At 42.6% G+C, this 27660-nt stretch overlaps 1 protein-coding gene and 1 long non-coding RNA gene across 6 annotated transcripts in view; both read left to right on the top strand.

Annotated features, from left to right (window-relative positions):
- Positions 1-27660, top strand: part of ZNF521 (zinc finger protein 521) — a 313446-nt gene that overhangs the window by 274727 nt on the left and 11059 nt on the right. For all 5 annotated transcript variants that reach the window (XM_025273511.3, XM_025273508.3, XM_025273509.3 and 2 more), the window contains 2 exons: positions 6469-6600; positions 9067-9182. In XM_025273511.3, coding sequence (XP_025129296.1) covers positions 6469-6600; positions 9067-9182 — 248 coding nt within the window. The remainder of the gene's footprint in view (positions 1-6468; positions 6601-9066; positions 9183-27660) is intronic.
- LOC123331232 lies at positions 11264-21870 on the top strand. The gene is made up of 2 exons (XR_006547774.2): positions 11264-20876; positions 20958-21870. It is a non-coding gene; the product is annotated as an uncharacterized LOC123331232 (long non-coding RNA).

Raw genomic sequence — 27660 nt, 5'->3', positions numbered from 1 at the left:
ATCCAAGAAAATGCAGTGACAGTCTTCAGGCAACGTTCATTTTCATGTTGAATTGCTCAAAAGAATAGGGTAGAACTTTTTAACTAGGGTAAGGCAAGTGTTAAGAGTTAGTTGCTCAGTTGTGTCCGACTCTTTGCGACTCCATGGACTGTAGCCCACCAGGCTCTCCTGTCCATGGGATTTCCCAGGCAAAAATGCTGGAGTGGGTTGCCATGCCCTTCTTCAGGGGACCTTCCCAACCCAGGGACAGAACCTGGGTCACCTGCATTGCAGGCAGATTCTTTATCATCTGAGCCACCAGGGAAGCCCAGGGTAAAGAAAGCATTCATATTATATTCAGTACTCTCAAATGCTGCATTACTTTGGGGGCGTGATGACGGATCTACTGGCCAACTTTGAGGACTGAGTAATATTCCCCATTGCCAGATTAGCACTCAGTGTGTTTGTGTTACTGTTGTGAAATATGTACTGTATATAACACAACGAATTACAGTAGCCTGAGCACTGTGGACCTAGAAAGATGTGCTGGCTGTGTACATGGCAAATTACAGTACAGTCAGCCTATTTTTCTACTCCTGGTTCCTAGGGTGAGCCAGCGTAGCCGAGGGGTGAGTTTTGCCATGTGTGGCTTTTCTTTGTTACTCCTCAGACCCCTAGCTTATAAATGTGTGCTTGGAAATTAACTCAGGGAAGAGGAGAAGCCAAAGTATAAGGGTTGGGGGTTGGGAATTGGTTTAGGGCAGAGTTTTCTTGGATTTAAAAATATAGAGAAGGATGTGGTGGTATACACAGTCGAACTGGAAAAATTGCAGCTGCAGGGCATTTGATTCCTCTGTTTGGATTCCAAGGGCAGAGTTTACTCTCACTCAGATCAGAGCTTTTCAAGGATGGCCCCATGCCACGTGATGAGGTACCAGGAGGGGCTTCTCGCTTTGGACTTTAGCCTGTAGATTTATGCGGTGCAAGAGGCTGGAGGACCCTTCTGGCCAGTCTCCAGGGTAAACGGGAGGAGTTCTACTTATAAACCATTACAAATTGGTCCTCAGTAATGGCTGCAGTGTTGATCAGACGATATTAGGGGTCCCCCAGTGATTCCTGGGATAACAGCTGCATGTAAGTCAACCACTGAACATTTGCTTGTAGCTGCTCTAGATTTTCGTTTTTATTGAAGGAAAAGGAGTATAAACATGGGACACACAGTCTGGAGGCTGCTGAAAGGGCTTCTCTTGTTGAAAGCGTGTATTGAAATGTCAGTGTCTTGTGTTCCGCTAACAATTGCCGTGTTGGAGCTTATAACCTGGGTTGTGCTTGAATGGTAGCTCTTATTTTTTTCTGTTACAAAACTGGCTGATTAATAGTTGTGTTTGTCCAGGTTTTATAAATTGGAGAGAGAGAAATTATCATTCCCCTTTGAACTGGCCTTAGAGGAACAGATTTTGTTCTTGGGGCACATGATTATAGTAAATGATTATCACATTCCCTAGTAAAGGCAATGAGGTTGCATTGCAATTATGTATTCAGATTCTTTCCTTTGCAACATTTAATACTGGAGTAAATATTTACATTAGCATCAGTCTCTTCTATGTAGACTTGATTCCTGTTTACATTTATGTTCACATTTAAATGGAGATTAACAAATGGAAATAATTATTTTAGCTGAACTTTATATACATGTGAAATGATTTCTCAGTTATACCCAAACTGTCTTTGATCATGCTTTAAAGCAGTTGACCAGGACAGGAAGTTGCTGGCTGCCAACACGTTCTCAGTGGTAAGAGCTTCACGCTTGCCTTTTCTGACTTCAGATCCACAGTACTGGTGGCATGCATGCTCCCTTGCACTGGGATACGAGAAAGGGGCGTTTTCTGTTCGTTCTGAAAAGGTATGGGTTTGTATTGAAAGCTCCATATTCTTTTCATTCAGTTGATAATATGCATAGTGATGTTTCTCTCTCTCTACATGTGCTTATTTGTGCTTTCACGTGTATTTGGTTGGAATACTTCTCAGTCTAATGTTCAGAATTGGACTTTTTCTATACTTCATAATATGGCTCATTTTCTGTCTTTTTGGCATTTAAAATTTCAGAGTTGTAATCAATCTTTATTAGTAAGGTGTAGAAAAGATTGGGCTTCCCAGGTGGCGCTAGTGGTAAAGAACCAACTTCCCAATGCACCAGACATAAGAGATGTAGGTTCAATCCCTGAGTTGGGAAGATCCCCTGGAGGAGGGCATGGCAACCTACTCCAGTATTTTTGCCTGGAAAATCCCATGGACAGAGGAGCTTGGTAGACAACGGTCCATAGCAAAGAGTCAGACACCACTGAAGCGACATAGCACGCACATAGAAAAGATAGTGTTTTTATTCTTTAATTTTCAAAGTAACCTATAAAGGTAAATTATGCTTATTATAGAAAATCTGAAGACTATAGATAAGCAAAAAAAAAAAGAGGAAGAAAAATCCTGAAGTTTCTTCCATAGATGCCCCCTATCACTCTTAATAAAAATATAGGGCTGCTCTAGCCTATTATGTTCTTAATGGAATATTGTAATGGTTATTAAATCAGCTGACTCAGAATCTCTTTTTAATAAATGAGTCAGGCTGTATTATCCAATTACTGTCAGCTGCTACCTTTCCAGAGAGCAGAAATGGTTACCCCAATTGAATTTTTTAAGCTTTTGTCATCTTTAGGAAACAAGGTGAGTGTCTTAAGACTTAAACTGACCCGAAGTTGGAGGTGTTGATGGCGGCCCCTCATGAGCGTGGACTTTTAAGGGAAACCATGGTTACCCGGTACTGTTCTTAAGGATCTACCAGACAGGAAGAAGGAAGGAGGGAAGCTCCATTTTGAAAGGAAACAGAGCTTAGCTCAGCTTGATGCCCCAGGACTAAGAGTGTTTTCGAAATTCTTTGAAAACTGCCCTTAGCCACACTATGCACATGCAGAATGACAGCAGAGTTCAACAGAGACTAAGTATAAACTTTTTAAATTCTTATTATAAATAAGTTTAATTAGTTGCCCATTACCCTCTCTCCCCCTACTTCAGTTTTTAAAAGTACAGAATGAATTATGTTAACCAGTTATGAAAATGTTTTGGGTTCCCCTCTCTTTCTTTCTCTCATTCATCATCGTTGGACCCTGTGAGGATAAGTAAGTCTGAACATGGGGATGAGCAGAGAAGTTAACAACAGCAGGATAAATGGGTGGGCATGTCTGATGTCTGCTTGTCATTTGCCATGTAATCATTCAGATATATTTTCTCTCCTACTCAAATAACTAGGACAAGTTATTTGTTGGAAAAGACCTCTAGGTAACTTCGAAATAAAAGACAGATAGAACTTCCAACATTTTTTTTAATATTATAATGTGCTTTTAAACTATAAAGAGTTCTGAAAATGCTGGCTGCTGTTGTCATTATCATTGCTATAAGTGCCCTCTCAAAGCATGAAATTCATGAAAAAGAAATCTACACTAATAATGCATGAATACTTTATGAGCATGTGTCACCTTTTGGTGAATTCACTGGACTCAATTTTGAGTATTTAACATTTTGTGACCGAACTTCTCTGTTCTTAGAATGGGAAATAAATAAAAATTGATGAGGACATTTTCCTTATACTATCTTATTTATTTTTCCTTATATTATTTTGCTAAACAAAATACTCCTAGTCCTGAAAGATAACATCACATTGAAGATCACCCTCACTTGCATAATTGACATTATGTTCATGTAACAGTCAATCATTCAGAGAAGGCAGTGGCACCCCACTCCAGTACTCTTGCCTGGAAAATCCCATGGACGGAGGAGCCTGGTGGGCTGCAGTCCATGGGATCGCTAGAGTCGGACATGACTGAGTGACTTCACTTTCATTTTTCACTTTCATGCATTGGAGAAGGAAATGGCAACCCACTCCAGTGTTCTTGCCTGGAGAATCCCAGGGACGGGGGAGCCTGGTGGGCTGCCGTCTATGGGGTCGCACAGAGTCGGACACGACTGAAGTGACTTAGCAGCAGCAGCAACAGTCAGTCATTATTCCCAAGAAAACTCATCAGGCCTACATACATGTGCATGCGTGCTAAAGTCCCTTCAGTCGTGTCTGACTCTTTGCAACCCCATGGACTGTAGCCCCCAGGCTCCTCTGTCCATGGGATTCTCCAGGCAAAAATACTGGAGTGGGTTGCCACTTCCTTCTCCAGGGGATCTTCCCGACCCAGGGATCAAACCCTCTTCTCTTCTGTCTGCTGCAGTGGCAGGCAGTTTTCTTTATCACTTGCACCACCTGAGAAGCCCAGGCCTATATATTTTCCTCAACAAATGTTGTAAGTTCAAGAATTCTGGAACAAATGTGTACACCTCCTCAGATTCACAGACCACATCTTGGTTCTTGTGCAAAACACATAACTTAAGGATGAAATTAGAACTCTTAGTTACCGTCTTACCATCACAAGAAAGGTATACAGCGTTGAGGAAATAGAAAACATTTAAATTTGGCAAGCATTTCTGATGGTTAACTTACTGACCCAATTCTCTATCATAAACAGTGGTTCTTATATTACTAAATATCCAAAATTTAGAAAAATTTTGGTGCCTTTAGGGTTTTGAAAAAGAGAGAGAGAAGGGAACAGATGAAAAACCCTTGATCTTATATAATCCCTAAAGCTTTTTGTATAACCCCTTGTCATGTCAGTATGCACAATTAAACTCCTTCTTACATAATTATAATCAAGGAATTTACTGTGCCACCCAAATACAGAGTAGGTTTTTATCTCCTGTGAAATGTAGACAGTACTGGGTGGCTTAATTAGTGCTTTGCTTCTCTTTTTACAAATTCCAATCCTCTGCTTCTAAAGACTCACACTTGTGTGAGAAGAAAGATTAGGAATACAAATAGAGTGATTCTACTCCTAGTTAGCTAATAATAATTCACTTTGTAATTGGGCCTTTATGTTGCCAGTAATATCAACTGGTGAAGGATTTCTGCATGCCTCTTGTGTTGACTCAAAGGAAGCAACTTTGGAGTGTAGACTCATTACCCCTACAGTGGGAATGTATTTTTCGTTCCCTTGACCTAGACTGTCTGACACAGATATTCCTTAGTAGCATTTCTAATCACTGCAAATAAGAGAAGATAAAAGTATAACTTGATACCATTTCAGGTTAAACTGAAGCTGCTTAGCCCTTACTTTTCTTGATGAGAGTCTTGGGAATAATTGGTTTCTGACATAGTATATCTGCTAAAATCATGGACCATGAGGCCAGGCTGCCTGGGTTTAAGTTCTGGTTCCACCAAGAACTGGTCCTATGACTCAGAGCAAAGTCAATTCAACTCTCTGAGCATCATTTTTCTCATCTCTAAAAGGGGAATAAGAGTAGTTGTTGTTGTTAAACTCAGTGAATTCAGTCTTAAAACACAGTAGGCACCAAAGCAATGGTTTGTTTATTCTCACGCTACTGGTTTTCATTTCTTATAACTGAAAATTGAAACAAGTTAGAATAATCCTTAAATGCATAATTTCATAAACATTTTGATGAAAAAAAATACAAATGATGTTTTATATTTACAACACAAACTTTTCATTTTATATAATAATTGTTATTACATTAAAATATTTTTCTACCATTTTGTTTCTAAGCTATCAAAGAAAACTCCAGGACTAGTCAAAAGTGAGCCTGGAGCTCATCAAAGTGCCTTTGGAGAAATACAGGCAGTCTAGATCTGGGGGGGTAAAATTGAGACTGTCTTACAAAATGAAGGGAACAGTACACTCAGAATATATGGAGGATAGAAGTGCCAGTCAGGAAAATAACACTTATAAAATACTGTGAGCATTAGTAATATTTCAAAATTGCCAGAAAATCTTAGAAGTAGAAAAATCTGTGTCAATGGGAAAACGACTAAAAAAAAGTATGGTTACTTTTTTTAGGAAGCTATAGAACCTTCTTGATAAACCAGAAGATAAGCCTGGGGAAGTAGTTCATTCTTCTATGGGCCCTTTGTTTTAGAACTTTGGAAATACACAGCCTATAAAATCTTGATTGGAGAAGGAAATGGCAACCCACTCCAGTATTCTTGCCTGGAGAATCCCCATGGACAGAGAAGCCCGGTGGGCTACAGTCCATGGGGTCGCAGAGAGTCAGACACGACTGAGCAACTGAACATACATAAAGTCTTACTAGTTAGAGGAAGGGAGATGCCTCATTACTGACTTACCAATTATACTTTCAAAGCTTGACACACACCGCCATAAGATAAAACCTGCCTTGTGACTATCATTCGATTTTAAATTCCAGAAATGTTTTCAATTGATATAAATTCAGAAATAATGTGAAATTAACCAGAACCCATATATACTACTAATCATTGATTTTTGGTGGAAAGAGTTTAACGTACAGAGTTACAGGTAACTCACTAGCCTGTCAAAGATGTGATGGGTGTCAACTTTTCTGCTCACGTGCTTTCCTTGACAGATGAAGGGCTGAACCACGAGTGCAAACTTTGCAGCCAGACCTTCGACTCCCCTGCCAAGCTCCAGTGCCACCTGATCGAGCACAGCTTCGAAGGGATGGGCGGTACCTTCAAGTGTCCCGTCTGCTTTACAGGTAGGAAGATGATCTGGAAAACTCGGGAGAGGTTCGTGGCCACATCACGTCTTTCCTACCAAGGCGTACTTCCCACTGCTGTGGCCTTTTACAGATCTGACTGCGGTTCAATTTAGGGAGAAGATGTTTGATTTCTGCTGATTAGCATTATTGATTGCTGCCTACTTTAAAGGCTCAGACGGTCAGGAAGGTTAACTGTCAGGATGAACAAATGGCATTTTAAGTTCTCTCAGAAGTTTGCACTCTTCTGTTTCTAAAATGACATCCATGTTCCGTTCACTTTTCTCCCCTCGACGTTAAAAGGTTAGCGAGACAAAGGGAGCTTTTTCATAGCAAGAAGTGAGACTGAAAGTCAGCCGTGTTGTCAACACATGTCTGTTATTTAAACACAGAGAATTTTATAACATTTCCCCATATGAAATTTAAAGTCATTATTAGAACCCTCCCCCAGTTCTTTGAACTAAAAAGACAGATTAGATGAGGTCTTATGTCCTGTGAATATCAGTTTGAGCAAACTCGGAGAGATAGTGGAGGACAGAGGAGTCCGGTGGGCTGCAGTCCACAAGGTTGCAAAGAGTCAGACATGACTTAGCAACTGAACAACAACATTATGTTTACACTTTTAAGAAGAAACTTTTATGAGATGCTGTAACATTACAGTTTTCAGCAGAAGCAGCAGCAGCAGCAAAAAAAAAAAAAAGTAAATCAGAAACTGTAATTTGAAGCGCATAGGGGTTGAAATATGATCACACACGTTTCTGCTGCTCCTGTAACAGTGACAAAGTTATTTTGGAAAATCCTTTGTGATTATTTTGCCTGTGTCTTGGACTCATTGTTCAAACCCCTCAAGGCTATGTGCCCTTCTTATTTGTCAGAAAAAGCAAAACAAAACAAAAATATATCCTTCTCTTAAGACCACGTTCTTGGTTTGTGGAGCAAAATTCCAAAGCATTGATTATTAACCTTCACTGCATTCAGCCTGTAGATTTCTGTCCTGTAATTAAATCAAAAGTGAAAGGCTATGTTCCAGTGAAATACTACCAGACTGTGTTGGTGGTTCTGTCTTTACCATTTGCCCAGGAGGCTCCTTCATTCAGTACTTGCATCCCATTCGGCCACTCCTTCTTTTGGAACTATTTTTTGATTCCTCCAACTTATTATTTAAAAAATATATGTGTGTTTTTACTATAACATAGTATTTGTCTAAAGATACAATGCATCAGGAGTCTGGCTTCTTTATAAAAGTTCAGAGTAAGTCTTCCTAAGGAGGACTGGTCATAGATCTCTTCATGATTAAGACCCCTAGTAAAATAGCCCCTTCATGTTATGGCCGGGAGCCTCGTAAAATGCGCTATGTTAGATGGAGATTCATTGCAAATCAGTATCAAAACCCCATTTCTTTGGGTTGATGTAGGTAAAAGACAAAAATGCATTAATCATGAATGGTCTGCTTTTCCTGTGCTGACAGACCTAAATTGTTTAGTGTATCTTGAAGTAATTTTAGAAACAAAACAAAAAAACCCCCTCTTCCAATATAAAGTATGTTAAGTGCAAGAAGAAATCTGATAGATGTTTAAAGTAATGAGAAATATGATTAAAATGTATGACTCACAAGAACAATATTCTAATATTTTAGGTTGGCTGGCAATTAGAATAATTTTAATGATTAGAATAGAGTCAAAGTCAAATGCCAACATCTTTAATAAATCCTTTCCCTGCCTATACAGATTAATATTGTAGATGCAAACTTTTTTAGGTCACAGTACACCAGGCATCCATCAGAAGTCAGTTCTCCCAACCCAAACACTGCCTCTGGCATATACAATTTAATTATTAATAGTATGTCTCCTAGGTAAACTGTTACACAGTCTTAGGGCCTTGTTTTGTAGTCATTAAAATTGAACATGTTTATATTATTGAAACCCTTGCATTCCATGTGTAGGCTGAGTTGATCTTAAAGTATCCAAAGAGAATTTACCTGCCGTTCTGTTTCACATTTATAGACAGTGCCCCAGAGTAGCTGTGGGATATCATTTTTAGCATTAACACATTTAAATAGAGAACTGTTTGCTAGCTGTAACTTTAGGCAAATGCAATAAACTGGGTTTTGGCATCTATGATTTTGTAACCTGTGGGTTGCTGAGAAATAAGAGTCATTTCTGTTCAGACAGTGCTGTGCGTTTGACAATTTTCATTTTAAAAGATTTATGGGGAGCAGGGCCACGAGAAACCTTTGCTTTGGAGCTGTTTGTGTTGAATTAGGTGCTCGGTAGAGTGCATCTTAACAAAAGCCAGGGACCCAACCCTAAGCATGTGTGACGTTGCTCTCCCCGGACCCTGGCAGTGGTCACACCCAGAAGGCACTCCATTCGGTCCATTCCTCTGCCGCTGTTCACAGGGAGCCATCAACGGAGGGCATTTTGGAATGAAAATAACCCCCAGTTCACTCTCCTTTTATCATTTCAGTGTTTGTTCAAGCAAACAAGTTGCAGCAACATATTTTCTCTGCCCATGGACAAGAAGACAAGATCTACGACTGCACACAATGTCCACAGAAGTTTTTCTTCCAAACAGAGCTGCAGGTAATGTCCCCATGGGGAGGCCTGGCATTGAACTCAGTTGCTCTACTTATAGGAAACAAGGGCATTTTAAGTCTGGATTCACCGTATCACTCACCCTGGGCCACCATGATGCTTTGTATGGATTGGGGCAAAGGGAAAATTAGAGGCTGGATTAACAGACACCAAAGTCATTTTGCCTCTGGCTGCTGTCAATCATAAAAAGAACTAGAACAGACCTATAATTGGACCTTCTGACCCAGTGTGATAGACTGCAGGGTCAGGTTTATTGGACTGTGGGATCATTCACCTCGTTCGTCAAGGCCCATTCTCCCAAACCCTGTTTTATTCATGTTCTGTTCCCACTGGGCTTCAAGCTGGCTGGATGTCCAGGTTATTGTTGTCCTGAGGGGCTTAAAATTGGAAGGGAGAAGGGAAGAGAGGAAAGAAGCTATACTCTTGTCCAACATGTTTCTTCTGCTTAACGGGATAGAATCATTATTATTTAGTGGCAGCCTTTGGGTACAAATTTTGGTACCCAAAGATGTTAGCTTTGAATCTTGCAAAATGTGTGACCTTGTGCTTGTCAATAATGTTTCTGAACCTCGGATGTGAAGAAATGATAGATGTAACATTCACAGGCCTGTTATTAGGTAAAATGAAATAAAAGCTCTGAATATGGGGTATAAACTCTAAAATAGAATAGAAATATTTGGTCAATTTGACTATTCTGAATAGGCTGGTATCAGTCAGAGACCTGGATCCTAACCCAGAAATGTCACTTATTATAAGGAAAATAAATGTTTTTTTCTTCTTACTTCATCTGAAAAAAATGGGTCTAATATATATCCTCACTTTTCAGATGGAATGATATAAGAGTAATACTTTTTTTTTCTATTAAATCTTGTTGGTGCCTTTGGAGGAGAATGAATTAGAATCCAGTTATTTCATTATTGTGAGGATTATTATTAACCGTAAAGTTAATTTAGACTAAAATAGGGTAAGGATGATGTTTTTTCCTTTGGTATCAAATTCCCTAAATAAACAGAAGAGGGTCTGATGTGGTTGACATAGCTGAGGTAGGACTAAGGGACCCAAAGCCCCACCCACTCCTTCATCTCCCATCCCACACTGTGGACCCCAGGGCAGCTTTAGAGTTCCTTGGGCTGTAGGGAAGCCATATTTATGTGAATTTTGTATCAAAATAAGGAATTTATAGTTTGTTAATAACATCTCAGTTTTTATCCTATCAGTAAACACATAGCAAATAAAGACATAAGATAAAAAATCTATGAAGGAATGGGTGATGTCATTCAGTTATGAGGAGTCAATGCACCAAACTGAAAGTTGCTATAGACTTTTCATCACTTCAAAAAAAAGAATTCTACTCCGTCACGTGTTTGTGTGTTGGATACAGAAGATAGACCAAGTTAGACTATTATTTAAAAGTACATGTCATTAAAATAACCTACATTTCTATTGGAAAACATAATATTCTTATTGCAGTATGTATGGAAGGGTAAGTCTTTTGTGTTGATTTTAAAGGATATGGGCAGTATGCCTAATGATGCTGTTAATTAATATGTAAACTGTGAAGCAGAATTCCTAATAGTTTAAAATCAAAGTTGTAGAGATTCTATAGAGACTGGCTTCCTGCTAGTGTTCTTGGGGGAAAGTTTGCAACAAGTTCACTTTTGTAGATTCTAATGCTAACCCTAACCCTAACTGAGTGGGCTTCCCAGGTGGCTCTGCTGCTGCTGCTGCTGCTAAGTCGCTTCAGTCGTGTCCGACTCTGTGCCACCCCATAGACGGCAGCCCACCAGGCTCCCCCGTCCCTGGGATTCTCCAGGAAAGAACACTGGAGTGGGTTGCCATTTCCTTCTCCAATGCAGGAAAGTGAAAAGTGAAAGTGAAGTCGCTCAGTCGTGTCCGACTCTTCATGACCCCATGGACTGCAGCCCACCAGGCTCCTCCGTCCATGGGATTTTCCAGGCAAGAGTGCTGGAGTGGGGTGCCATTGCCTTCTCCAGTGGTAAAGAATCTGCCTGCCAAGCCAGAGATGTGAGTTTGATCCCTTGTCGGGAAGACCCCCCGGAGAAGGAAATGGCAACCCACTTCAGTTTTCTTGCCTGGGAAATCCCATGGACAGAGGAACCTGGTGGGCTACAGTCCACGGGCTCACAAAAGAGTGGGATATGACTTACTAACTAAACAACAACACCACTACTGACCTGGTGGTCACTTCAGTGTCTTTCATTAAAACAACCCCACACTCTGGCAGTGGTGACCTGTGGCACACTGGCTAGCAGACAAAAGTAAGCAATTAAACACATTCTCTGGGACTCCAGGTTTCTTTCATAGTGTATTTTGGAGTTTCATGGACTGTACACTGTACAGTCTTTCCATTAGTGTATAGACCAGGGGTTCTCTACCTCTTTGATAGCAGGATGCCTTGACACTTAAAAATTATTGGAGACCACAAAGCACTTTGATTTACATGGGTTACTGTATACTGAGGGGCTTCCCAAGTGGCGCTAGTGGTAAAGAATCCACCTGCCACTGCAGAGGGCGCAGGAGAAGTGGGTTCGATCCCTGGGTCAGGAAGACCCCCAGGAGTAGGAAATGGCAACCCACTCCAGTATTCTTGCCTGGAAAATTCCATGGACAGAGGAGCCTGGTGGGCTGCAGTCCATGGGGACACAAAGGGTCCAATACGACTTAGCGACTGTGTACACTCACATTATGTATTGATATTTTCCATATTAGAAATCGAGAAACATTTGAAACACAAAAATACACAAATCTGTGGTTCTATTAGCTATCAGAGAAACTGTATCTTCGCATGTCAAGTAGCCCTTAGAAAATGCCACTGTACGCTCATGAGATAATGAGAGCGTAAGGGGCCAACAGTGTTTTAATGTTATTATGAAAAGAGTCTTGACTTCACAGACTCCCAGCAAGGGTCTAGGAGACCCTTGGAGGGCCCAAGCCACACTTTGAGAACCGCTGGTGTAGAAGACGTGGTATAGAACACAGAACTCAGTCTTTGAGTCTTTATGACCTTATGAGGTCAAACATCTCTCAAAACACCTCTGACTCATTCACTCACATTGTGATCTGAGCCAAAATAAGACTTCTTTCACAATCCGAAGCTGTACACTTACTTTTCTAACCCCACCTCAGAATCATACATATTTGGCCTTGATGCAAATACTCAGGCTCAAAATGTGAATCACTCCTTCGATAAAACAGTATTTATAGTTAATGTGTGATCATTATTACAAAGCTAGTATCCACAGTCATTGAAATATCCATGTAGATCTGTTTGCTAAACTCTTCAGTAGTAACAGTGGCTTTTAATTTCAATACATTAAGGAAAATATCAGAGCTTACTTTTTCTAATTTTGAGACCTTTTGGATTTTTATGATTTAAACTTAGGGGCTCATAGTTCTGTGCGTTTGTCTTCATTCCCACATCATTTCACACCTGTGCTTAGAGGATGGAGTTAATATGACATTAATTTCTTTTAGTTTCTATATAGAGAGTAAAGTATACTAAAAAATACAGTTTTGTTAATTTCTAAGAATAAGGGGGGAAATCAGTTGAAATTGAGGTGACAAGAGAAAATAAGATCAGTAACCTAAATAATAACCGAGCAGAAATGGAAGCCCTTTTACCAGCTCACAGTATTTCATTGCTTGGTATGGAAAATTAAGAGATTTTAAAATTGGCCCATGTCATACCACTTAAACGCATCTACTTTTTTTATGCCACTAAATTTCAGAAAAGAGGATTTTTCACAAGAGGCATTTTATAAACCTAATGCAATGCCCAAGAACTGGAGATTGGCAAGTGGAAAGCATATAGTCTATTTGGCTCTTATTTTAGAGTGAGATTAATAGGGTAATTTTACAGAATTGCCCAGGAACATCACTGTGGTTGGACTTCCCAGATGGTGCTAGTGGTGAAGAACCCGCCTAGCAACACAGGAGACCTAAGAGACATGGGTTCGATTCCTTGGTGGGGAAGATCCCCTGGCCAAGGGCACGTCAATGCACTCCAGTATTCTTGCCTGGAAAGTCCCATGGACAGAGGAGCCTGGCGGGCTACAGTCCACAGGGTCACAAAGAGTCAGACATGACTGAAGTAAATTACACACACCACTGTGGTCATGGTGCATAAATGATTTAATGACCATAATAAACGATTTACATTTCTTTCACTGTTTATACCTATTTGAAAACACAAAAACATCTTTTTAAGGATAGAAGTGCTTTGTTGAGTATAAAATCTTACACATACACCCAGGGAGATGTGTTGTTTTCATTAACATCACCTACAGTACTAGTCAGAATTCAGATAGTTCCTCATAATACACTTCCATCTTTAGGAATGAAGGACTCAAGTGTCATCCTTTGACATTACAGACCACAGTTGCTTTTCAAATTAAGCAAGACGCAACGTCTGTTTCTATGAACACTCCATCTGGGACTTGCCAGTGTGGAAGCTATTGTCTTCGCATGACCCTGAATCCTTTCTGACCAGAAGTTCCAGATGCCAGTCCAGAGAAGTGTAATGTGTAATTCCTGGCAGGATATCATCATTTTCTTCTAGTAGAGTTTTTCTCCCTTCTTGCAAGGAATTCTAATATACTTCAGGGGCCACCTAGCATGCTGGTCGGGAAGATGTGCTTTGGAATAAGAGTGCATTATTTGAACTAACTTAACATTTTGTTATTTTAAAAGCAAATGAATATGTCAAATATTTCACATGTTTTCCTAATAGACCTCAAAACTTTTCCTGCAAAACTTAAGGAAGCTGCTTTGAGAGAAGAGTATGGTCCAAGAATAATATCCTACAATGCATATTTGTATCCAGAATGGTTTATACAGGTGTGAGCAAGTGGTATGTTTGTAAAAATTCTGTTGAATAGGCCACTTTCTTTCAATACAGTAATTATTGTTTCATTGGTGCCTCTAGAAAAGCTACAATTCAATGGCAGTGATCAAACCATCCTCTTCCAATGGGTCCCCATAGAAAGTTCTCTGAAGCATCATGTCATGAATGTAATGGACTTGGAGGGAATTGCGGTGGTTGGAAGAGAGGGAATTGGCCTAATTGAACTTGAGGCTCTGAGATTTCTGGTATTAAGTTTCTTTTGAGTCAAAGATTATTTTGATACTTGAGCTTTTTCTTCATTAGTCCATGGATGCACTATTTTCCACATAGAAAATACAGAAGTGATTTGACATTCTGAGGGATACACCAAGACTTGCAGATATCACTGAAGTTTAAATACATAATGGTCTCTACAGCTGTTTGGTTGTCTTCTCAAATCACTTTCCCACCAAATCAACCTGAGTTTGATGGATATTTTTCACACCACAGCTTAATTGTTGCTCAAGTTTTATGGTCATATTTCTGAAAGAAAAATGAATTACTCCAAAGGGGTGGGAAGCACAGGACAGCAGTACAGCACTGAAGTGTGGCTGCCACGTGGCCGACTGGATCAACTCACTGACTTAACGCTGTACCTAAACCAGCCTTTTAATAATTGTTATACAGGTCCATGCCTCAAAGTATTAAGTAACACATGTTGAGGCATTTAAAGGTCCTTGTTGGGGCTTCCCTGGTGGTCCAGTGGTTACGACTCCACACCTTCACTGCAGGGGCCATGGGATCCACCCTTGCTTAGGGAACTAAAATCCTACAAGCCGCATGGCCTGGCCAAAAATAAAACTAAAAATAGAAGGTTGAACGTTTTTTTTTTTTAAAGTGAACCTTAAAAAAATGTCCTTGTTAGCCCAACCACAGATGCCATACTATAGATTGCTGTCATCCCCTGTGCCATTATTTGGTTAAAAATATATATATTTATTGATTTAAAATCTTTATAAAAATATAATTTTATCATTTTAAATTTACCATGGCCCCAAGCTCTCTATGACATATCAAAAATAATTAGGAATATATCATCTTTACTGTCTACTAGAAAAGATAAGATTTGCATATGATTAATGTTCACATGAGGTAATGTGTAATAAATAGTTCTAAGTATTCCAAGAGAAGATGTTTATTCTCCAGCTGGGATAATCGAGAAAGCCATCACGTGGGAGGCATTCAAGCTGGTTTTGAAGGACGGATATGATTTTGATATCTGTGAATGTGAGAGAGATCACTATCCATAAAAATCTCAAATAATGATTATTTTAAAAATGGCTTTTATGGAGTTTTTCCCACTTGTTTTATTTTGCTTTGATTTCTCTATAGGCATCTTAGTGTAAGGGAAGAGGGCATGAAATACAGAGAACAATCACCAGAGTTTGATTTTGGTCATTGTTCCTTACAAGCAATGGACTCTGAGCCTTGGTTTTATCATCAGTAAAATGGGCATGTGCTGCTGCTGCTGCTGCTGCTAAGTCGCTTCAGTCGTGTCCGACTCTGTGCGACCCCATGGACTGCAGCCTACAAGGCTCCTCCGTCCATGGATTTGCCAGGCAAGAGTACTGGAGTGGGGTGCCATTGCCTTCTCTGCAAATGGGCATGTAGGAGACAACAAAGCATCGCGCCCAGTTCCCAGGGTCCTGCTGAGAGTGCAATGGAGTAGCTGATGCTAAGCCCTCAGTGCAGAGTGTGAAAGGGGAGAGGGCTTGGAGGAGCTCTGCTTCCCGGGTCCTCTCCCTGCTCCCTCTCGCTGAACTCAGTAAACAAACTCGAGATCCATCATTACCTGGAAATAAAATCTCGATCCCAGACATGTCCTGTTTCCTTACTTCTCTGTTCTAGTTCACTGGAATAATTTCCCAATTAATCATACCTTGACATAGTTTCATGTTAATTGGTTTCCAGGTAAAAATTCTTATTTTTAAGCCTTCATGTTTTTCAAGGGATGTAAGAGGCTTGAGCTTCTTTTTATTTTTGGTTTTACTTTTTAGCACACAGTGGGAAAACTGAACATTAAATTTGCTTTCAGAAACATTATTTCAAAACCCTACCCTTCTTCCTGCCCTCTTTCCAAATTAGAGATAAGTGGCCAAAACAAAAAGTTTTATCTGGCCCCTTTACATAAGACAAGGTAGGATCGAAGTGTGGTGTGGGGAAAGGTTTATTTTAGTTTTGTTTTGTTTTCATTTTTTTCTCTGGGTCAAGTGGAAATTCTCTTTTGCAAACAAGAGAGGTGGAAAAGTGTGTGTTACTGCTCACAGCACTTCTATAAGAAGTGCCTTTAAAACTGTGCAGCTCCCCCCCTACTCTTTTCACAACTTTTCTGTTGTTTTCCATTGCTCTGTTTTTATTTCTAACAGAGCTTGAAATAGCTTTCATTTGGCACTAGTGGTAAAAGAACCCACCTGCCGGTGCAGGAGATGTAAGATATGGGGGTTCGATCCCTGAGTAGGGATGATCCCCTGGAGAAGGGCTTGGCAACCCACTCCAGTATTCTTGCCTGGAGAAGTCCACGGACAGAAGAGCCTGGCGGGCTACACTCCCTAGGGTCACAAAGAGTCGGACACGACTGAAGCAACTTAGCAGCATAGCACCCACACGCCAACTGGAAGACTCAGAACCCTGTTCTGCTTTGCCTCTTATCATTCGGGGTCCTTTTGGGACCCTCAGATTGGAAAGAACTGCCCATCACTGCGTCTGGCCCACCATAGCCAGGTTCCATATTGATCATTTGGGAGAGGACAGTCAGTGTCGGGGGTGGGAAGAAACATAAGTCCTGCCCCTTCCTGGGTGGCCTGCACCTGCTACCTTCGCTCTCCACTTCCTTCCATCCATTGGACCTCTGTGTGTCTCTTGTTCTCGGGGCCAAAATCACAGTCCTTAAACCACCTTATAGATGCGGAAGTCTGCAGGAGTGTAAATCATGTCCAGTGAGCATGTGGTTCTGGAACTGGTCCGCTTCCCCACCACCTCCTTTCTCTGCTTTGTGGGCCTTCGGGGCCTTTGAAGTAAACTGGTGCTACAGCAGTTTCCACTTAATTTGCCCAGTGGTTAAATTGATCTATCTCTTTTATTTGATCCGATCTCCAGGAACCGAATCATTTGCATTGATTTATTGATTGGAGCTGTGTTTTCACCATTACTTTTGATCACTTTCAGCTGTTAATATTGGATAATTCAATCAGGATTGATTGGCCTTACCATTGAAGGTAGAAAGTTAATCATATAGGACAAATAGGGCAGCGCTCACCTCGGTTTGACTATTTACTTCTCTCTCTCTCTCACCCTGCATCCCCTCTCTTCCTGTCATCTAAGCAGTAGCAAAAAGCTGGGGGTTTTCTTGAGTAAAGAAGGGAGTTTAAAATTTTATAGCATTCACAATGCATCTAAAGATGAGGTAGTTTTATTCTGCTTTTAATAAAACTGCACCTAGAAATTAAGCAAACATCCATCCAGAAAGATGGATAAGCAGGACTGTCACAATGAACTCATTTGGACTCAATGAGTGAATGCATTTTCAATTACCCGTTTTGTACCAATAAATGCCTAATCTGTGTATGCATGCTTGGAGGCACAACCTGGGCTCACCTTTTTCTGAATTTGGCCCTCACCACTTCACCATGTGTCCGGCTCATCAGATTTTCAAGAATCGAGCAGTTAATAGGACCAAAGGAAGAGCAACAGAGGTCTCGGCCAATAAGCGGAAAACCACTTTATTTACATTTGAATCGTTTCTACGGCACCCCAGCTCAGTTTTTAAAAATTCTCCATCCATTAATTTCTCGATGTTCCTATCGACGGCTGGTTTTCGCTGTTAAAAGATGGAGCACCACCTCCCCGTTCTAGGACTCGTTCCCTCCCTCCAACAGCCCTGTTGTTAGCGATCTGCCATGACATTATTTTTTTGTCTGGCCCAGAGCTGACGACAGATGGCCATCTCGGAACTGCCATCAGTGCGACTTTATGGAGCATTCAGCTAGGGTGCACTGAAGAGCGCTGCGGCCAGTGTGCAGCCCCCTCCTCGCCCCCCACCCCCTGGAAACGGTCATCACCTCTGCCACATTCCGCTTTGGCTGGGCTCTGCTGGCCCTGCCGTCTCCTGCGCCGCCAAGTCAGCTTGCTGCCCCGGCACCAGAAGATCTGCCTCATCAGGAACGAGAAACTGCGGGCACGGCCGGCCTACAAAGACAGCTCTCTGCCTCGGCGCTTTTGTAGTCCGATCCCCGGGAGAGAGCTGGACCTCCACGTCTCTAGAACATTCTACAATCCAGGGAGGCACCTTGAAGTCCCCCCACGTGTTCCTATTTCAGATGTTCGCTCCACATGCAGATCAGTTTCCTCCATGTTCGCAGAGACATAATGCCAAGAATAGACTCTTTCAGTTTGCAAACTTCGATTGGACTCTTGGAAAACACCACCTCGGTAGCCAACTGCTTGTGGCAATTAGAGTCAGAGAGAGGGTCATCATGGGCTTCGACGCTCAATCCTCTAAAATGAGCAAAGAATTCACACCAGCATCTTCTGATCCATTGACGTGGCAATCCCTTGGCCGGCCGCATGAAACGAGCTGTTGCTGAGCGTTTGGAGCAAGATTGATAGGCTGTTCTTGATCGAGTTTGCTAAGGCCAGGCGGCTTCAGAGCCAAGCGTGTATTTTAAGGGGAATTCACATTTGTATCCTTTATTGTTATATTTGCAGGGAATCTACAGCTCCTAACAGGCTCTGCCCTGCAGCTATGAAGGAGCTAGTTCACCCTCATCCGGGAGAGAGCGGGATTCTGTGAAAGCCTGCGATGTGGCAGGCGAGAAGAACAGTGCTTAAAAGCGCTGCTCACGGTGCTGTCATTTAGAACAGCAACTCCAAGGCTTTAAATGGGAGTGAGAGGCAGGGTAAACGAGGCCTTTAAAAGTGGTGAAATTCTAAACTGCCTAAAATAACAGGCCTCCTTCATTGATAACTTCATTGAGGCAGTGATGTCGGGGAGCTTACTGGCCAGGACCCGCTTTCACTTTCTGGTAAAGAGGAGGGCAGCGTTTGCAGAGGCGAGGCTTTCCCCCTTGTACCCAGCGTGTCTGGGAAGCCGGCAGGCTTTCTTTAGTGGCTCCCTCTGGCTTTGGTGCGGCCCCTCAGCTGGCAGATAGACCATCTCTTGCTGGAAACCCGAATCACCCGTAAAAGGTTTCCTTTTTCTCATTGCCAAGGCTTAATTTTATAATCATCTGACTTCCACCACTGGGCACATCTGCGAAGTGCATGCGCCTTCTAGACACATAAAAGGCTAGTGTGACCCATCAGCTATCAGCAGTGTGCTTTGCTGTGCTTGGGAGTTTATAAGCGGGGAGAGGTATTTGTGCAGGAAGATAGAACCGTCTATTCTCTGTGAGCCAGGCACTAAGACCTCACCCCCGTGCTCAGTTATAATTCATGACAGTACTGGTGGGAAGCCCTCATCTCTCTGTGGAGTTAATGCATCTCCACCGAAGCCTGCTGCGAGCACCCTGCGTCCCCGCCCACCATCTGTGCCTCCACTTGCAAGCGCAGGCTCTCTCTCTCTCTTCTGTTACTCACTCTTTCCTGAGATCTCTTGGTATTAATATTGTCAGGCTACTACCCACTTTGTAAAGGTGACTCTCCAAAACAGGCTTGTCGTGTTACGAGTGGAAGAGCTGGAAGGGACGCTTTCCACTGTGGTGAAATGTCTCATTTGGAAAATGTCGATTAGAAAAGGATGGGGAGGCAGCAGTGCCCTTAAACCAGTCGCAACCTCCAGGGTAGTCCAGGATGCTCTGCCAGTCCCTGGCTAGTAAAGGGGCACGTGTGGTCCATGGTGAGAGGCCTCACAGGGTAGACATTACGATCCAGGTTAATCCTGTTCTGAGCCGGAGTGCAGAGTCCAGAGCTGAATCTGAAGAGATGCTTGTCTGTTCTGTCCAGGGGCTTGGACCAGCTGTAGGGGCCAACCCAGTCCTGCACGCCGGCCCCTCTGTGAGGAGATGCCAGCCACCCTGAGAACAAGAGCAATTGTCCCAGGGCTACCCAAAGCCTCAGCTCAATATGGTCAAGCCTTGGGCTTTACAGAACCCCCCTAAAATAGCCATGGTCATTTGTGAAGCTGAATGAGCAGAGGTGGCCAAACTCCCAGGCTCCCTGCAGTCCAGAGCCGGCAGTGGTTTGTTCCCACCCTGTCCCAGGTCCTCCGTGCTGCTGCCTCCCTCTTCCCCTCCCTGATTCCCACTCCCCACTCTGCTGGGAGCCCGAGGGGGATGGGCCATGAGGCCAGCATGGGTTCAAATAAAAGATGACCGGGTACCTCCTTGAGCACGGCTGACCTCAGATGAATGTTCAGTGTTTCACAATATGTGCTCTTAACAGAGCCCGTTGTTAGTGTTCCTTTAATAAGATAAAGCAAAACCAGGCCGGGGACACCAGCAGATGAATTTAATAGATGTGAATCCATGAGCTACCTCCTGTGTGAGACAGTGCTAAAACAGCCTTTCTCTACTTGAGACTCGGGCTTACCCAAAGAGCCGTCCCAGCTCTGGAGGCGAGGTGAGAGGTCACCCACTAAGACAGTAGCACCCACACTGAAGTTCAGCCTTGTGTGTAATTGGTTCCGAATCTCCTCCTGGCGTCTGGCTGGTGCTCGCCCCATCGTCTCGCTCACCCTCCCAAGGAAAAGTAGGGCAGGGAGCTGGCTGTGCGCCCTGTCCAGGTTTTCCTGGGTGAAAGATCACTTGGAGATGACACAGCTGAGTAGTCAGCCTGAAATCCTGGTTGGTATTTTATTAATTTTGCACCAAGATAAATCCTGAAATTCTGACAAACTCCATGACAGGTGAAATTCCTTCTTGCAGCATCTGCTCAGCAAGAGGCTGCTCATTTCGTTCTGTTCCGAGGCAGGCAACAGGAGGGCAGCTTTCTAATCAGCCCTCAAAGGACCCCCAGCCGCCCCAGAGTCTCCGGCTGATTGAATAACTCCTGGGCCTCTTCCCCTAGGCCTCCATCAGCGGGGGTCCTGTGGAAAGCAATCTCCTGCAGACTGGCACTGAAGAGAGCTTTAAACCACCATTTTCTGCTCTCCAGAGGAGCCTAGAGTACTAAAAGATAGATGGACTGCAGATATTTTATGAGAAACTGTCAGAAGAAGAGCAGAGTAAATGTTTTTTTTCTTCTTCTTCTCCGAGTCACACACTACATCACTGTTGAATTTCTCCCAGAATCTTTTACATTTAAAGGAAGAAATTAATTGGTTGCTAACCTTTCACTGCCCTCTCCCTTCTTCCTCGTTGTCTTCCTCTCCCTTTTTTTTTTTCTTAAATATTCACACAGAGGCCCTTTGCTTAACCACAGTTGCAGAAAATCAGTACCATTTGCAATGAAATATTTATAATGACAGAATGAAAAATTGGATTCATTTTCTGGACTGTAGCCGAACAGTCTGCAACTTTGTGTGGTATTGTTAGGCCTCCCCCCCACCCTTCCTCCCTTTCACTGGAAGCTTGTTCGAAAACAGGACACATGGACGTTTACCTGTGCTTTGGAGGGAGGCCTACCAAAACACAGAACCCGTTCCTGGGCTTTTTTTAAGGGAGAGAAGAGCTTATTTTCGTCTGTGCTGCCACGTGGGGGGCACTCGGGCTGTGGCCCATAAAAAGGTAGAGAGGATGTGAACCCGGTCAAAAGAAAGAGTGTTGGCTCTGTGGGGAGGAGCTGGGACAAGTTTACAGAGAAGGCAGGAGCCGGTCTGGCCCGCACTCTCTGCACACTGAGCTGAGTACAGACAGCAGCCACAGGCCCTGGAAGCTCGGGCAGATGTATTTGGGAAGTGGGAAGGCAGGACAGAGGTGAAATACCCGACCTCACCTTCTCTTTCCCCCTTACCGTTTGCTGCCATGGGCTTGCTTCCCACGTGATCCCACATTCAGGGCTGCCTTCTTTCTAACCAGGGTTGACGACTGCATTTTTTTTCCCCCCAGAGATGAAAGACAAAAGGATTTTGCTAGGACAGTCCAGCGGGCTTGTATTTCAAACAAGCCCGCCTCACCCGGGCAGGGCCACCACAATGCGTCCATTCTTCTTCCTCGACTTGATTGGATTTGCAGCAAGCTGCCTGCGAAGTACATTCCAGGCTCCCAAATAAGTTTTCACTTACTACTGCACAGCCTGGCCCGGAGAGCTGGTCCTCTTCTCCCCCCTCCTTTGTCAGAGCCTGACAGGGTATTCACCTCCATTCTCAGGACCCCCGCTCAGGCTCTTAGGCCAGCCCTCCAACTTAACCTTTCATCTGTTCCCTGGGTCTAAATAGTTAGTGTTGTTTGCTTTAGGTTTTTTTTTTTTTTTCTTTCCCCCAAAGTGAGAATAGTTCTAGCAGATTTCAGCATGAATACAGGCCAGTCCAACTCAAATCTGCGGGTTTTGCTCACTGAATTTGCATCCTGCATTGTCGACTCCACAAGATCAATAATCCATATTTTAGTGTATAATAAAAGCTGACTGTAATTGAATTAGCTCATTCATTCCATCTGATTAGCCCTGTTTTATTCATGGAGAGGAAAAATAATACAAACATACCTTCTCCAACCTATTGCATGATGTGAATGTAAAAGAGCCCTTAGCACTGTAAAACACATTTATAAAGATGATGGAGCATTAATTTCAGTATTTGTTTATCCTAGGAGTAGGAATAATGTGAGACACATCACGCTGCACTTGTGTGGTGATAACTTGAACGTTCACATCTACTGGGTCAATCTGTCTTCTAGTCAGCCTGGCACGAATAGCCTATAATAGATCTCTCTTCTGACCAAAACCAAGAACGCTTCTCAGTTCTGAAGGACAGCTAGGATAAACAGTCTCTGGTACTTGCCCTTGGAGAGATCCACCTTAAGAGATTTCACCCGGAGGTCATTACCTCTTATCCATCCATGGATTACCATTTGCAAGCCTTTTGATTGCTTACTGTCTTCTCTTTGAAGCAAAATCTTAGCTCATGTTTGAACCTGGGTGATGAGAAACACTGAACAGAAAAGTTGTTCCTCATTATTGAGACCCCGGGCTCTCAAGATATAGCCCAGCTTGTGTGTGACATGTACTTGCTCAGAGGTTTTGAGTTTTTACACAGGCTTCTAGGCTTGTCTTTTCATTGCCTCCCCTGAAAAAATGATTTGGAGAAGGATGCTGACAGTTCAGCACGAAATGGTGTGTGTTCTGACACAAAGTGCCTTGTAGCTTAGGAATCTAGCCTGAAGTTATTTTCTGTAGCATTTCTTTGATTCAGGGGAGAAAAAGAATTTTCCATAAAAGTGTATGTTTTAGGATGTGACAATAACTGTTCTCCGTGGTCGTGCATGAATTCATCAAAATGTTTCCACTTATCCATTATTAGTACTGGCTTTCTGGAGGACCGAGGGTAAGGGGGGAAAAATGTTTGGGCATTAGTTTTTCAACAACTTAGGTTAGTCTGAAATATATTCCCAAGTAAATGGGAACTGTAATCATGGCAGGTTGAGAATCAATCTTTTCTGCAGACCAGGAAAGGAGCAGTGAATAGCATTCATTTAGGTACTGCCAGATGTATTTCTGCAAGGGGCGTGCCTTGCCAAGCACTTTGGGTGATTTTAAGTGTTCTTAAGCAGACTTACGGGCCCTCAGGACAGAAGTAAAGGACCCCGGGGGCAGAAATTCCTGGTGGAGGAACATTCTAGGGCAAACGCATCCTCAGAAAGAGAAGCGCCCAAATGCAGACAGGATTTAAACAGCTAACAACTCTGGGAATATTTCTCTTCCTCTTGTCCAGCTCTTTCTATGTTGTGGCTGGTTTGCATTTGTGTTTGAAGTGCCAGGCGGTTTAATGAAGTTATTCTTTTATAAATTTTGCAACACTGAACCAAGCATGAGGGCTTTAAATTAGAATAAGTGCCACTTCTGTGTGGCAGGTTCCTTTGAGGACTGATTAGAATGAGGCCTCCCGCCGCCCGGTCCTTTCTGCACGGGAGCCTTGGTGCACGGGCTTGTTTACAGCTCACCTTTGAATTTGCACAAGCGTGCACTATGCCTGCAGCCTGGCCCTCTGATAGCGGAAGCTGCCTTCTTTCCAGGATCATGTTAAATACTTCACTTTAAGGAGTTATTTTTTTAATTATATTGCTTCATTGTAATGAATTAAAATGAATGTGGAGTAGCAAATTATATAAGGATGTGAGGGTTATAGATTACTCTCACCATAGCTACAGCACATCTTTGTGTGGGGGAATTAAGGGGCTGTCTTTCTAGAAGCTATGTGCACCGTGAGGGGTGAGGAAACTGTTCCACAGAGACCAAGAAGCAGTGTCAGAAAAGATGCCCAGGAAATGGGAAGAGAATGGGAGTGTAATCTGTAGGTTTATGAAGCAAATACAGGCTGTTTTGGACAGAGAGTGGGGGTAGGATATAGTTCTGCCATTTGAAGAGCTGAAAGATTCTGGAACAAGAAGAGATGAGGGGCAAAAGGGAATCACGGATATCTACGACCACAAAGATCCATGTAGGATAAGAGATGCACTGTTCCTGATGTCCTCTCTCCCTGCCTGGGCGCACTGGCCAATAAGCAGGGATGATTTCAGAGGAGGAGGAGACAGGGGATTTGAAACTTTCTCCAGTACACAAAAACATTTAGGGAAAGGGGAAAGGAAAGGGAATATGCAAAATTTAAAAAAAAAAAAAAACACACCAAACTTGAGTGCAGAAATTCTTCAAAGGAGGACTTTTTTTTTTTTAATTTAAACTGAGAGATATCCAAATAGAATTGGGCTTGTGAAATATTTGTATTTTGAAAGGATTTTCTTAGAATTTAAAACAAAACCTACTTGGGGCTCCTTCTAATTGCATTCTCCAGGCTGGAATTTGAGCCCTGGGGGACCCAAAGATCAAAGGCAAACATGAGGAGTTTCACCTGTAGAACCCAGGCACGCATGTAACTCCTGGCTCCGTGGCACATGCTCATGCCAGCATCCAGTGTAGGCATGGGTGTGAACATGGGCACATATGCACACACACTTATCCTTCTGAAGCTTAATTGTGGAAATTATTGGACTTCCCTGGTGGCTCAGACTGTAAAGAATATGCCTGCAATGCAAGAGACCCGGGTTCAATCCCTGGGTCAGGAAGATCCCTTGGAGAAGGGCATGGCAACCCACTCCAGTATTCTTGCCTGGAGAATTCCATGGACAAGGGAGCCTGGCAGGCTACAGTCCATGGGGTTGCGGAGTTGGACACAACTGAGCTACTCACACACACACACACACACACACACAGAAATCAGTACATGTCCTCTCCTAGTTCTATTCTTTGTATGTGTATTTACTACAGCAGATGCCCTAGTAGACAAGTATTTGGTGGCTTATGATGAGGAAAGATTGTTTTCTGTTATTCTTCATGATTTATAACATGTTGACGTACTCTCACTGTGAGTTTACCTCCTAGACAGCGTGGCAGTGTTTTTAATAATAAGAAATAACACAAGGAAGTGGCATTTCTTTTGCTTTTTGTCCAAGTTCAAGACACCATTTTTCATAATTATTGGGAATTGGTTGAAGGGAATCCTTGTCCATATCAAGTGGAAAAGCAGGAAGAGCTCTTGCTTCCTCCTCCTTCCTACAAAGGTTACCCTTTGAATATAAATTACTATGCCTTGTGCTTCTCCCATTCTAATCAGATGACCTTTTGCGTCTGGTGGACCAGAGTTTAAATCCTAAGCCTGCCAGTCAGTTTTTAAATCAATGCCCTGTTCCAACAGCTTCCAGGTACATAACTTTCAATGGATTTCAAAAACAGGAGTGAAATAAGCAATGCGGGTGGAAACTTGCCGCTGACGGTCAAACAGCCCAACCTGACTGCAAGGTCTTGGGCCAAGTAGTGTGATGGTGGGTCATTTCACTAACTGAATGCTTTACCAGAAAACTTCTGTGATTCAAAAATCTAAGAGAAAAGGGAGGAGCAGGAAATATGTAACATTTGCAAGAGGACATTGCTGAGAAATTATCAATTTAAGCTCTGATTCTTTGCTGCTAATTACTACAGGAGGCTGTTGAATATTTAACAGAAATTTGTTTAATTGTGTTTGACTCGGTGGGGGGCTGGGGTGGAGTGGGGTGGGGGGGCAGAAGGGGGTGCAGTGAATGTAACTTGAGCATCCTGAGTCAGTTGTGTGCACCCAGAAGCCAGGCAGAGAGGAAATTTGTATTCGCGCAAGATGAACACATTTCAGTGTCAGCCAAGCCTTCTTTTTCCTTCCTTCCACAGATTTATTTATCTTTAAGGTATCTAAAATTAGAGCACGAAGAAGGGGCACTGTTCACGGATGTAAAATTGGAAGGAGGTCATTCTTAACCTTGTTTACAGATGTTCTAGTTTAGAAAGCGCCAGTGTGATAAATTAAACATTACAGGGGGAAAAAAATTAAAGCTTAGCAACAACTGGCACATGGACACATCTGTCTGTGAAGCACTGACTTAATCCCTGAATATCTTATTAGACTGTATTGCCTATCAAAGCCTTCTGTCTCACATACACTGGGATCCTGCAGTTCTAGAATCTGAGCAGAATCTTTAAGCTCTGGACTCTCATTTTTGCTGGCTTTCTACAGTTGGATTTAAATTTTCTGTTGGCTCCATGCATGTAAACAAGTCGCTCAACCCATTGTTCTCGTTTAAAAATAAACTTTGTACTTTTAATGTATCTCCCAGTTGCCCTTTGCTCTTTTTAGCCTTTTCTTCCAATTCCGCACCTTATTATTTTTTTTTTTCTCAGTGTAGTAGATAGGTCACGCTCCTATCAGTTCTTTCAAAAAGGGAACTTTCAAGCTTGTCTTATATGCAAAACAGAGAGGAGTCAGCTAGCCACTGAAATCTCACTACCATTTTTAAGTGAGAAATGAAAAACAAAACTGTTACCAAGTTAAGGCTGGGCATGTATGACTTGTCAGCAGCATTTGTCTCTCTTTGAAGCTGGTGGACCACGGTGGCTTGTTTTATTTCTCTGAAATATTTACTTGTCAAAATACTAGACAGTGTTCTATATTAGCAATGTGGCCATGGCATTCTTTTAAAAATGCAACTTTACTTAGGCTTTTGAAGACTCACATTGGACTCAGGCTAGATTACTCTGGCTTCCTTGGTGGCTTAGATGGTGAAGAATCTGCTCATAATGCAGGAGACTTGGTTTTGATCCCTGGGTCAGGAAGATGCTCTAGAGAAGGAAATGGCAACCCACTCCAGTATTCTTGCCTGGGCAATCCCATGGACAGAGGAGCCTGGCAGACTAAAGTTCATGGGGTCGCAGAGAGTTGGACACAACTGAGAAACTAACACTTTAACTCTTCAGGCTACTTTAGGTGGGTATTCTTGAGATGATGTTCACCACTATTGGCTTTCCCAGCACACCTAGTGAAAATAAGCTGTGTTTGAAGTGACCTCCATCTCCCTGCCCAGCCAGATGGATCTCCAGCCCCCCAGGGATCAGTCACCCCCAACTCCGTGACTCTTAGCCTGGCTCCTGTTTGCCTTCCCCCTGGAGTCTGTC

This window comes from Bubalus bubalis, chromosome 22, assembly GCF_019923935.1.
Source record: "Bubalus bubalis isolate 160015118507 breed Murrah chromosome 22, NDDB_SH_1, whole genome shotgun sequence".
Lineage (NCBI taxonomy): Eukaryota > Metazoa > Chordata > Mammalia > Artiodactyla > Bovidae > Bubalus > Bubalus bubalis.
This window is presented reverse-complemented; position numbering and strand designations above follow the sequence as displayed.